Source organism: Aquarana catesbeiana, linkage group LG09, assembly GCF_042186555.1.
Source record: "Aquarana catesbeiana isolate 2022-GZ linkage group LG09, ASM4218655v1, whole genome shotgun sequence".
In the NCBI taxonomy this organism is placed as follows: Eukaryota; Metazoa; Chordata; class Amphibia; order Anura; family Ranidae; genus Aquarana; species Aquarana catesbeiana.
The window spans coordinates 238,603,515-238,616,008 of record NC_133332.1 but is presented as its reverse complement, the minus strand read 5'-3'; the positions used below and the strand labels follow the sequence as shown (position 1 = coordinate 238,616,008).

Below are 12,494 nucleotides of genomic sequence, written 5' to 3'. Positions count from 1 at the left end.
TTATTGCTGTATACCTTCTATTAAAACACAATAAAAATTGATCGAAACATAAAATAAAAATAACAGTATTATTCAAAACACCATGGGTTTATTTGGTAACCAAAAAAAAAAAAATTCTAAAAAGCACCCAATGTTTTAAACCAAACCTTTGGGGATGGAAACCTGGGAATTGCCATTGTTTACTTGGCACCAACAATACTGGGCTGGGCCATTCCCCTCCCATCTCAGTCAATGTTTTACTGTTTTTCTTAATGGACTCTAAATATCTATTTCTCAGACTTTAAATGGTCTTTAAAGGGTATTCTGATTTAATGATTAGCTGATATTTATGGCACAGATAGCCACCAGAGGAAAAATCTACAAAATTCCAAGCACCCCTCTTATCACTACCCGGATACTTTGTCCATTTTATCAATAATGTATCACATGCATGCAACTTATAATATTGTCATTTTGATCTTTCTCAGATTGTGATACAATTTTTCCCTGAGGAATACTCTATTGAATGCTATATGTTGAAAAGCGTTGGAATTATGCTTACTTGGCGCCACCTTATCCCACTGGTGGTGATTGTATCTTGTAGTAAAATGTATCACTATCTATCATCATTTTTCCATTATCATGCACTGTGATCTTTTAAACTGAAATTATTATGGAAGTTTGATTTATGTATGTTATGAATTTATACTACTTACATCTGTATCAATAAATTAATTTTTTACTCAAATCCATTGTTACATTGCCTTGAAAATCCCAATTAGAGATTTATATTTGTTCTTATCACTACCCTTACCTGTTAGCCCAATCCCTAACCTTGCAGCTAACCCTAATAATGTATCTGCAGTGCTCACCTATTCCCTAGTATAATCCTAACTCCAGTCAACCAAATCCTCAATGCTAACATTTGAACCTCACACTAATGTTCATCCTTGTGTTTAAACCCTGAACCTCACCATAGCCCATAACCATAATTCAAAATCTCCTAAAATTCAGTGTAATCTTTAAAGCCTAACTTCATGTTTGCTTTCACTTTATATAGTTTGTTTGGCCAAGCTGGCCCAAATGTATTATTTCCTTTGGTAATTGATGCAGATGCTGTCAGCACTGTATAAATGGTATGTAGCATCGGTCACATACAGTATACAGCGCTGTGTTCTGGCAGAGGGATGGGGAATTTCCACCTGCTGTCAGAACAAAATTGAGTTGAAAGCCTTGTATTTTTATTAGTGAATACAAGGCTTCCCCTGATTCACCTAAGTGGAAATTGTGATGTCATCCACCTGTCTCTCCATTTCACCCATCAGAGGAAGCCTTGTATTCATTGATGAAAAAAAAAATAAGGCATTTTGTGAATGACTGAGCAGTACTCAGCTTCACCTGACTTGGTTTTCTTTTGCCAGTAGATGGGAAGTCCCCGTACCGCTGCGGGACACAGTTCTGTATACTGTATGTAGCTGCTCATACAGCGCTGATATCAGCCACATCAATTAGGAAAGGAAGCAGTTCATTTGGGCCAGCCCAAATAAACAATTAAAAATGAAAGTAAACTCACTTTAAGCCTTTTTTTTTGTAAATTCTTTATTTAAGAAGAAAGAGCATGTGGAAATACATAAACCATCACAATGATATGTATAAAGAGAACAGTAAACTCTCCCAAAGGTCGCTTTAAGACTTTACCCTAACCCCTAGACCCAACTAAAAATGTGGTTCAAACCCTAACATTCAACCTATTCTCTCTTTTCTAGCAACAAACTAACCCAACATCTAAACTCCAATCTATATGGAGTCTGAGGACATTCTATAATCCATAGAAATAGACTACAGCTACTGCACTTGGACATACTGAGGCTTTATGGTTAACACACTGTAATTCTAAGCAGTGTATGTGCACTTTTATTTTTTTATTTTTCCCTTTATTGTAAAAGACCTTGTATTCTTTTGTTGTTTTTTAAGGGCTTTTTGTTTTTGCTTTCTTGTTTGTTTTTTTGTGTCTATTATCATGTTCAATTTAATCTGTTTCTGTAAGATCATTATATGCCTTGTTTAGATGGCGCAATAGGTCTGACACTGATTCTCTCTATCACACTCCATATGTTCAAGGCCCTTTATATGTAATCTATTGCATTGTTTCTCAACTGATGTTATCTTAATGTAACAACATGAACACATATAGACCTGCTTTGTTAAAAACTTAAATAAAAACTATCTGATTAAAAAAAAGTCCAATCTAACCAGCAACCCCCAAACTGTCATGCACTTTTTAATCCCCCCCCCCCATAAATTAGTACAGTGTCTAAAACTCCAGCCAAAAACCTTCCCCGATTATTAATTTCACAATCCTTTCCCTAATTCATGAACAAGTTTAAACAAGATGTCTAAACTCCATGCGCTACTCCTTTGATGATGACCATGGTGATGATGATGATGATGATAATAATAATATTAATAATAATAATAATAATCATCACCATCATCATCATTATTATTATTTATAACACAGATACAGGCTAAATATAAAACCATTTATCCAAATGTCAATGCAAAACCTCTGTTTTATAGCAGATGTCTAAACTCCATGCGCTAGTCCTTTGATGATGACCATGGTGATGATGATGATGATAATAATAATATTAATAATAATAATAATAATCATCATCACCATCATCATTATTATTATTTTTATTTATAACACAGATACAGGCTAAATATAAAACCATTTATCCAAATGTCAAAGCAAAACCTCTGTTTTATAGCACAGAAAGAACCTAAACATAAAGTAATTTATCACACTGTTGAACCAGAGCTCCTATTTTATAAACTTATAGAGCCATTCAGTACAAATTTCATAGGAAGACATAAAATGAAAATTTGCAATGGCTGCACCGACTATCCTAAACACCTTTTTTTTTTAAACTTTTTTTCATGTATCCCTCTTGTTTGGATTTGTGCCTTAGGAAAAAACATAGACATCAACTGTGAATCCATTTTATACACAATATGTAGATCACAATAATAAAAAAAAATGCTATAAAATATAATATACCAGCAATAAGTTAGACCTCCTAACATATACCCTCTGACATAAACAAAAACTTTAGGTATTGATGGAAGGAGAATTTAGACATAAACAAAATAAAAATACAAATATGGAAATACAGATACAGTATCAAGAAAAAATGTATTACTAAAAAATGAAGGAAACATTTTAGTTTATGTTATGAAAACATATTTGGATTGTCCATTGAGTGATAGCTGTGGTCTACTTACGAGGACATTCGTCTTGTCCCAAAGTCTGCGCTGCACATAGCCCAATGGTGGCACAGACCACCTGCAGTAACGTTAGCTTCATGGCTACTGTGTGTCCTCTGGTTTCTGACACACATGACTCTTAATGCCTATCTTTATTCCAAACACAGTGTCTCAATATTTACCCACCCCAACTTCCCGTAACTTCATAGCTGAAGGTCTGGTAAACAGATCACTGTAAACTATATTTGTTCTATCAAGGGTGAAGGCAATGCTTTCATAATGATTGCCACACAGCTATACCAACATTAAATTAATTTGTTCTTTCAAAGATCCGATTTTTTTAAACACCTAAACTTCATCAGAAATAGCCATTAAAGTATATGTAAATTATTTTCAGTTTTGGATAATGAAGGCAAAGGTTAGAACAGATTACATTGCTGTCTGTATACCCAGAGGGAAGATTCACCCTCTATTTGAAATTGAGAGCAATACGAAAATTTGATTTGCCACTGAAATCTATAAATAGAGGGTATATCTTCCCAAGAGGCCACCTGTTCCAGTGACAACTGTAAGACAGAATCCCATATTCTTCATAAGAAAATCATCACATGTCTTGCTTTGTCTTATTACAGGAAATAAAGAAAAACATTTCAAAAGAACACAAAAATAGACAAGAAAGTTTGGCTTTAGATATACTTAAAGCGGAGTTCCACCCAAAAGTGGAACTTCCGCTCATGGGGGGAGATGCCTGTAGAGAACTTGAGGTCCTGTAGACTTCTCCCCGTCGACAAGTACCGCAACAAAGTGACTAGCGTCTGCTCGGGAGTGATTGCTTGCTGCATGCAGGTGTCCTGCTTGGTAATATAAGGGGTCAGCAAAGCCAACAGATGGTGAAAAAGAAAATTCCTAAAATCATCAGGGTTAATCTCCTGGATCTCCTACAGAAAAGGCATATGAGAGAATTGGTCACGCTGGAGCAACCAATTCTTGGCCCATGAACTCCTCCCCACCCTGTTCATGGACTGGGCTTGGGTCAAAGCAAGAACGCTAACACCAAGCCCCCATATAGCACGAACTCTACGACAAGCACGTACCCGCAACATGGCTTCAAAACGGTTGGCTGGTCAGAACGAACTAACAGAATGCGCTGAAGAACAGAAAGGCCTGTGAAGAGCGAGCTGAAAATCAGAAACGAGTGGACAAAAACGCACTGAAAACTAGATACAAACCCACAAGCACAAACTGAAGAGCAGTAACGGACTAAAAAGCAGGAGGCTGAAAAGCGCAAATCGTCTCTCACCAAACTTCTACTAAACAAGATAAACACAAGATTAGCAGAAGGAGCCCAAAGGATGGCGCGCTGGGTATTGAACTTCCATTTTTTAGTCCCGTCGTACGTGTTTTACGTCACCTCGTTCTTGACAAACCCACAAGCACAAACTGAAGAGCAGTAACGGACTGAAAAGCAGGAGGCTGAAAAGCGCAAATCGTCTCTCACCAAACTTCTACTAAACGAGATAAACACAAGATTAGCAGAAGGAGCCCAAAGGGTGGCGCGCTGGGTATTGAACTTCCATTTTCTAGTCCCGTCATACGTGTTTTACGTCACCTCGTTCTTGACGGTCGGAATTTGGTGTGACCGTGTGTATGCAAGACAAGCTTGAGCGGAATTCCGTCGGAAAAACCAGCCAAGATTTTTCCGACGGCTGAGAGTCAATGGCTGAGAGCGCTGACTGGAGTGTTCTGGCGGGGGGGCCGTTCCCCTGTCAGAACACAATAGCACAGCAGAGGAGATCGCTGTACTAACATGGTTGGTAAAGCTGCGCCTGCATAGCTGTCAGTTTTTTTTCGTTCAGCTCTGCTGGGTTGAAGAAAAAAAAACTTAGTGTGAACATTAAGGCTGGATTCACACCAGTCCCGTGCGAATTCCAGCTCTGTTTTCTGTGCGAAGAGAAAAAGCAGCTGTTCAGAGCTTCCTCTCCATTGTAGCTGCAGGTCAGCTGAGCAGGGAGAGGGGGGAGGTGTAGTGAGGAGGAGGAGAAAATGCCTGTTCACAATGGAACGCACCTGCAAATCAGATGCGTTCCTATAGAAGAATATGTGTTTTTTGGGTAATCCGGAGTGCGAATGCAACGCACATATGTGAACCAGACTGATTGAAAGTAATAGTTTTTAAAATGTTCTGCGAATTGGATGCAGTGTAAGCCGCATCCAATTCGCATAGCTGTGAACCCAAACTTAAGCTGGCCAAACATTAAGCAAAAATTGACTGGTCCAGAAAGGACAGGCTGATATTTGATCAGTGTATGGCTGCCCCTGCTGGACAGAAGTCAAATATTTGATCTACATCTGTTGGGTCATGCTGGAAAACTTTTGTTGACGCTTTGCAGTCGCTTCGGCAGCGCTGCCCATTGATTTCAATGGGCAGGAGCGGTGTATTCACCGCCCCTCCACCGCCCAAAAGATGCTGCTTGCAAGACTTTTTCTAACGTCCTGCAAGCGCACCACCCCAGTGTGAAAGCACTCAGGCTTTCACACTGGGGATGCAGGGGAGGCATTTTTTCAGGTGCTTTACAGGCGCTATTTTTAGCCCAAAAGCACCTGAAAAACACCTCCAGTGTGAAAGGGGTCTAAAGCCTCGCACACACGATCGGATTGTTGGCCAACAAAAGTGTGGACTTTTGTCCGAAGGGCCTTGGCCCAAACTTCTCTTGCATACACATGGCCACACAATTGTTGGCCAACAAATACGAACGTAGTGACGTACTACGTCGCTTTTCAGCTCTTTAGTGCCACCCTTTGGGCTCCTTCTGCTAATTTCGTGTTAGTAGAAGTTTGGTGAGTGTTGATTCACGCTCTCATTTCACACTTTTCAGTTAGTTTCTAAACGGCCGTTCGTCAACCAGACATGTTGCGGAATCGGAGGAGATAACGTGTTATTTATTATTGGCCTTGGAGTTTTTGCTTTGACATTGTTTTTTTTGGTTGAATAATGATTTGATTTGGTATATTTTCTATATTTTTGGATGCATAGAATGCACTTTTTGGTTAAAGCAGTTTTATACCCTTTTTTTAACTTTTACCTACAGGAAAGGCTATAATAAGGCTTACCTGTAGGTAAAATTAATAATTACTTTGCATGCAGCCACTGACGTAATTGCGGCTTCGACCACTCATACAGCCGGAGCCGCGATACCCGGAAGAAACGCAGAGGGAACATGTCAGCTCCCTCGGCGTGGACCGGGATCAGCTGTTGAGGCCTCGTTCTAAGGTGAGTATTTCATAATGAGCTATAGCTCATTATGCCTTTGCCTTGCAGGTTTTTTTGTTTAAAAAAAAAAAGTGCGGGTATACAACCACTTTAAGTTCTATCGGCAGATAGCATGTCTGATTTTATTAGTTTTCATTTTTTAATGCACAATAAAAAAATTGTGGAGAATAATACTTGGCTATGTGTTTTACTTCAAATGACAGTTTGGGAGTAGGCAGTTAAAAATACAAGGTAAAATTTGACAAGGGACACCAACAAAGTTGTATCTTTGATCTTAAAAACTACGGGGAAAAAAAAAAAGCATAATATTATTCTTGCGATCACTAGAAAAAAAAAGCCTTTGAAAATTTGTTTGCAATAACTCCATCACCAGCAAAGCAGCTTCATTACTTTCCTATTAAAGAAGAAGAGAATTGTGCGCTGCATTTCGAGAATTCATAATTTGCCGCGTCACGAATGTTAATTTTCCATTACGAACGCTAGTTTACAAGACTGAACGCTTCTGGCTCATCCTTGCGGAAAATCCGACAACAGACATTTGTTAGCGGAAAATTTTAAAACATGCTATCCAACATTTGTCTGCGGGAAATCCGACAACAATTGTCCGATGGAGCATGCACACAATTGGATTTTCCAACAGCCTGTCAAACATTTCCCGTCGGAAAGTCCGATCGTGTGTACGAGGCTTAATAGTTTATGGCCAGCTTAGGAAAGTGAAAGTATTAATGGCATGCTACAAGTGTAGAGTTCCAGAGTTCGGGGGAATTAAGCAAGAAGCAAAGGTGAACTGTTGCACAACACAGTAGAGTGCAACTATTGTCTACAGATTGGATTTGGCAAATTTTGCCAAGGACAAATGGTTTATCACATCAAAAGTAAACAGAGCTTTTCTAGGGAAACTTTTCGAAATTGTGGTATTTATTGATTGAAAAATACCAATGAATTTGAAAGCCTTTAGACCCCTTTCACACTGGGGCGTTTTTCAGGCGCTTTAGCGTTAAAAAAAGCGCCTGAAAGAAGCCTCATCTGCAATCCCAATGTGAAAGCCCGAGCCCTTTCACACTGCCAACGCCCGAAAAACGCTGGCAAAGCGCCGCTTAAGACCCTTTTCACACTGAGGCGTTTTTCAGGCGTTTTCCGGGCGCTGGCAGTGTGAAAGGGCTCAGGCCATCAGCGCACCCAGCCCGGTGGCAAAAACACGAAAGCGCTGCAAAGAAGCTGCTTGCAGGACTTTTTTTGACGCCCTGCCAGCGCAGCGCCCCAGTGTGAAAGCCCTCGGCTTTCACATTGGGATTGCAGATGAGGCTTCTTTCAGGCGCTTTACAGGCGCTTTTTTAACGCTAAAGCGCCTGAAAAACACCTGAAAAACACCCGAGTGTGAAAGGGGTCTAAAGGAGTTGTAAAGGCAGAAGGTTTTTTATCTTAATGCATTGTATGCATTAAGATAAAAAACCTTCTGTGTGCAGCAGCTGCCCCAGCACCCCCTAATACTTACCTGAGCCACCTCTGTGTCCAGCGATGTCCACCTATACTCTCCCTCCTTATTGGCTGAGACACAGCAGAGGTGCCATTGGCTCCCACTGCTGTTAATCAAAGTCAGTCAGCCAGCCAATCAGGGAAGAGAGGGGGCGGGGCCGGGTTGGGGCTCTGTGTCTGAATGGACACACAGAGCTGTGACTCGGTTTGGGTGCCCCCATAGCAAGCTGCTTGCTGTGGGGGCACCGAACAGGAGGGAAGGGCCAGGATCACAAAAGAGGGACCCGAGAAGAGGAGGATCCGGGCTGCTCTGTGCAAATCCACTGCAACAGAGCAGATAAGTATAGCATGTTTGTTATTTTTATTGAAAAAAAAAAAAGAGACTTTACAATCACTTTAAAGCTGGTCTATACTCAGGCAGTGCTCCCCCTTCTCGGCTTTTTACACTGCATAGATTAAATGCCCATTTGGGGGGGGGGGGGGGGGGGGGGGAATAAGTACAAATACTTTATTCCTTTTTCCTGTAGGCTTCCTCCTCTCTATGTGACCAGTCCTCCCTGATTCACTTCACTTCGCTGCTTGGATGGTTTCAGTTCTCCAACATCATCACATACAGTACAATGCAGTACCAGCAATCTTGCATTGCACAGAAGGATCACAACCTCATTCTGGTGCACCAGACAGTGGAGGGGAGCGCTGGGTGAATGAGGAATAAGGAATGTGTTTGTACTTATTCCTGTCCCCCCTAGCCAAATGACCATTTAATCTACACTATATTATCAAAGTATTGGGACTCCTGCCTTTACACACACTTAAACTTTAATGGCATCCCAGTCTTAGTCCGTAGGGTTTAATATTGAGTTGGCCCACACATTGCAGCTATAACGGCTTCAACTCTTCTGGGAAGGCTGTCCACAAGGTTTAGGAGTGTGTCCATGGGAATGTTTGACCATTCTTCCAGAAGCACATTTGTGCAGTCAGGCACTGATGTGGATGAGAAGGCCTGGTTTGCAGTCTCCACTCTAATTCATGCCATAGGTGTTCTGTTGGGTTGAGGTCAAGACTCAGTGCAGGCCAGTCAAGTTCCTCCACCCCAAACTCGCGTATCCATGTCTTTATGGACCTTGATTTGTGCACTGGTGAGCAATCATGTTGGAACAGGAAGGGGCCGTCCCCAAACTGTTCCCACAAAGTTGGGAGCATGAAATTGTACAAAATGTCTTGGTATGCTGACACCTTAAGAGATCCCTTCACTGGAACTAAGGGGACATGCCCAACCCCTGAAAAACAACCCCACACCATAATCCCTCTACACCAAATAATTTGGACCAGTGCACAAAGCAAGGTTCATAAAAACATGGATGAGCAAGTTTGGGGTGGAGGAACTTGATTGGCTTGCACAGAGTCCTGACCTCAACCCGACAGAACACCTTTGGGATGAATTAGAGCGGAGACTGTGAGCAAGGCCTTCTCGTCCAACATCAATGCCTGACCTCACAAATGCACTTCTGGAAGAATGGTGAAACATTCCCATAGACACACTCCTAAACCTTGTGGACAGCCTTCCCAGATGGGTTGAAGCTGTTATAGCTGCAAAGGGTGGGCCAACTCAATAATGAACCCTATGGACTAAGATTGGGATGCCATTAAAGTTCATGTGCGTGTAAGAGCAGGTGTCCCAATACTTTTGACAATTTAGTATATGTAATGTGGAGATGGGAGGGCCACTGCATGGGTAAATTTAACAACAGCCCAGAAATGGGCTTTAATTACAGCCAGCATAAGTGCCTGAATTTGCCATTACATTAGCCTCCTGTGATCCCCCACAGCAACCCTCAGGAGAGGTAGGGGTACCTGTGTTAGTCACTCAGAATTTTCAGCATTTCGCATAATGTTTATCTAACACTGGGAGCTTGCTGACAGGAGTCACAGGCAAAGTGTGAAAAAGTATCTATTTTTTTTTACTTCCTTTCTTATAAAATAAATAATATACAGTATATATAATTTATTAATGATAATATATTGTTCATATCACCTACATTCCTTTGCAGAATAATACAACAAAATTCTTAAATACAAAAACATGTATTTTATGCATTTCACAGAATGTAACATACAGTGAATATCTGACTTTTTGGGCACAAACATCACATAAATCTATATTAAAAATCCAATTTTTATTTTTAATGTAAACATTGTTACAAATGCTGTCTGATCTAACAACCGCATTACTCATCTCCATAGGCATCGCCAGGGGGTGGCTATCGAGGCTACGAGGCCCAATTTCTGGAGGAGAAATTAGATCAGGTCAAATCATTGGATAGAGATTCACTCCTAGTGGACAAACCTGGTAACAACACTGATAGAAAGGTGGTTTGCCCGTTCATAACTGGCTTTTCATGTCATCACTTCTCTATTAAAAAAATACTTCAGAAACACTGACACATCATTAAGAATGACCCTCTTTTGGGTCCAATCCTTCCTGATAGACCCCAGTTGGTTTTTAGAGGTGCGAAATTTAGGGGGGCGCAATTTCGTGCCAGTAGTGTCACTACTGGCTGCCTCCTCCTAATTTCTTTTCCTGTGTCCCCCGCGCTCCGCCGCCATGTCTAGTGTTTTGCGCCCTGTGATTGGGCGTATGGGTCATGTGCGGCGTGGGGCTGGCCTATCCGCGATCACAGTCGCTCCTGAAGTCCCGCCTCCGCACATGACCCCCATTCGCCCAATCACAGTGCGCCGGGAAAAATGAATATGGCGGCCGGAGCGCAGGGGAGACGAGAGTGGGAGCGCCGGGGCAGATGTCTTCTCATCCTCCAGACCGATGCAACACAATAAGGTGAGAAATAGATAAACACGGGGGAGGGAGAGAAGAGACAGGCGCCGTATATGTAGTGTCAGTATAGGAAGACTAGGCAGGACAGTATAGTGTATAGTGTAGTGGACAGTGTAGTATAGTGTATAGTGTAGTGTAGTGGTCAGTGTAGTGGACAGTGTAGTATAGTGGTGTGGACAGTGTAGTATTGTGGTCAGTACAGTGTAGTGGACAGTGTAGTATAGTGGTCAGTACAGTGAAGTGGACAGTGTAGTGTAGTGGACAGTGTAGTGTAGTGGACAGTGTAGTGTAGTGGTCAGTACAGTGTAGTGGACAGTGTAGTATTGTGGTCAGTGTAGTATTGTGGTCAGTGTAGTATAGTGGTCAGTATAGTGTAGTGGTCAGTGTAGTGTGTAGTGTAGTGAACAGTGTAGTATTGTGGTCAGTATAGTGTAGTGGACATTGTAGTATAGTGGTCAGTACAGTGTAGTGGACAGTGTAGTGTAGTGGACAGTTTAGTGTAGTGGACAGTGTAGTATTGTGGTCAGTGTAGTATAGTGGTCAGTACAGTGTAGTGGACAGTGTAGTGTAGTGGACAGTGTAGTGTAGTGGTCAGTATAGTGTAGTGGACAGTGTAGTATTGTGGTCAGTGTAGTGTAGTGGACAGTGTAGTGTAGTGGACAGTGTAGTGTAGTGGACAGTACAGTGTAGTGGACAGTGTAGTATAGTGGTCAGTACAGTGTAGTGGACAGTGTAGTGGACAGTGTAGTGTAGTGTAGTGGACAGTGTAGTATTGTGGTCAGTACAGTGTAGTGGACAGTGTAGTATAGTGGTCAGTACAGTGTAGTGTAGTGGACAGTGTAGTATTGTGGTCAGTACAGTGTAGTGGACAGTGTAGTATAGTGGTCAGTACAGTGTAGTGGACAGTGTAGTGTAGTGGACAGTACAGTGTAGTGGACAGTGTAGTATAGTGGTCAGTACAGTGTAGTGGACAGTGTAGTATAGTGGTCAGTACAGTGTAGTGGACAGTGTAGTATAGTGGTCAGTACAGTGTAGTGTAGTGGACAGTGTAGTATTGTGGTCAGTACAGTGTAGTGGACAGTGTAGTATAGTGGTCAGTACAGTGTAGTGTAGTGGACAGTGTAGTATTGTGGTCAGTACAGTGTAGTGGACAGTGTAGTATAGTGGTCAGTACAGTGTAGTGGACAGTGTAGTGTAGTGGACAGTGTAGTGTAGTGGACAGTGTAGTGTAGTGATCAGTACAGTGTAGTGGTCAGTGTAGTATTGTGGTCAGTGTAGTATTGTGGTCAGTGTAGTGTAGTGGTCAGTGTAGTGTAGTGGTCAGTGTAGTGTAGTGGACAGTGTAGTATTGTGGTCAGTATAGTGTAGTGGACAGTGTAGTGTAGTGGACAGTGTAGTATTGTGGTCAGTATAGTGTAGTGGACAGTGTAGTATAGTGGTCAGTACAGTGTAGTGGACAGTGTAGTGTAGTGGACAGTGTAGTGTAGTGGACAGTGTAGTGTATTGGTCAGTATAGTGTAGTGGACAGTGTAGTGTAGTGGACAGTGTAGTATTGTGGTCAGTATAGTGTAGTGGACAGTACAGTGTAGTGGACAGTGTAGTGTAGTGGACAGTGTAGTGTACTGGACAGTGTAGTGTAGTGGACAGTGTAGTGTAGTGGTCAGT

At 41.7% G+C, this 12,494-nt stretch overlaps 1 protein-coding gene across 1 annotated transcript in view; it reads right to left on the bottom strand.

Annotated features, from left to right (window-relative positions):
* The window catches only part of LOC141108407 (ficolin-2-like), a 47,197-nt gene extending 43,772 nt beyond the window's left edge, over positions 1 to 3,425 (bottom strand). Inside the window, exon 1 of the mRNA XM_073599999.1 lies at positions 3,268 to 3,425. Within this exon, the coding sequence (XP_073456100.1) occupies positions 3,268 to 3,349 (82 nt within the window). The 5' untranslated portion in view covers positions 3,350 to 3,425. The remainder of the gene's footprint in view (positions 1 to 3,267) is intronic.
* Positions 3,426 to 12,494: the final 9,069 nt, after the last annotated feature.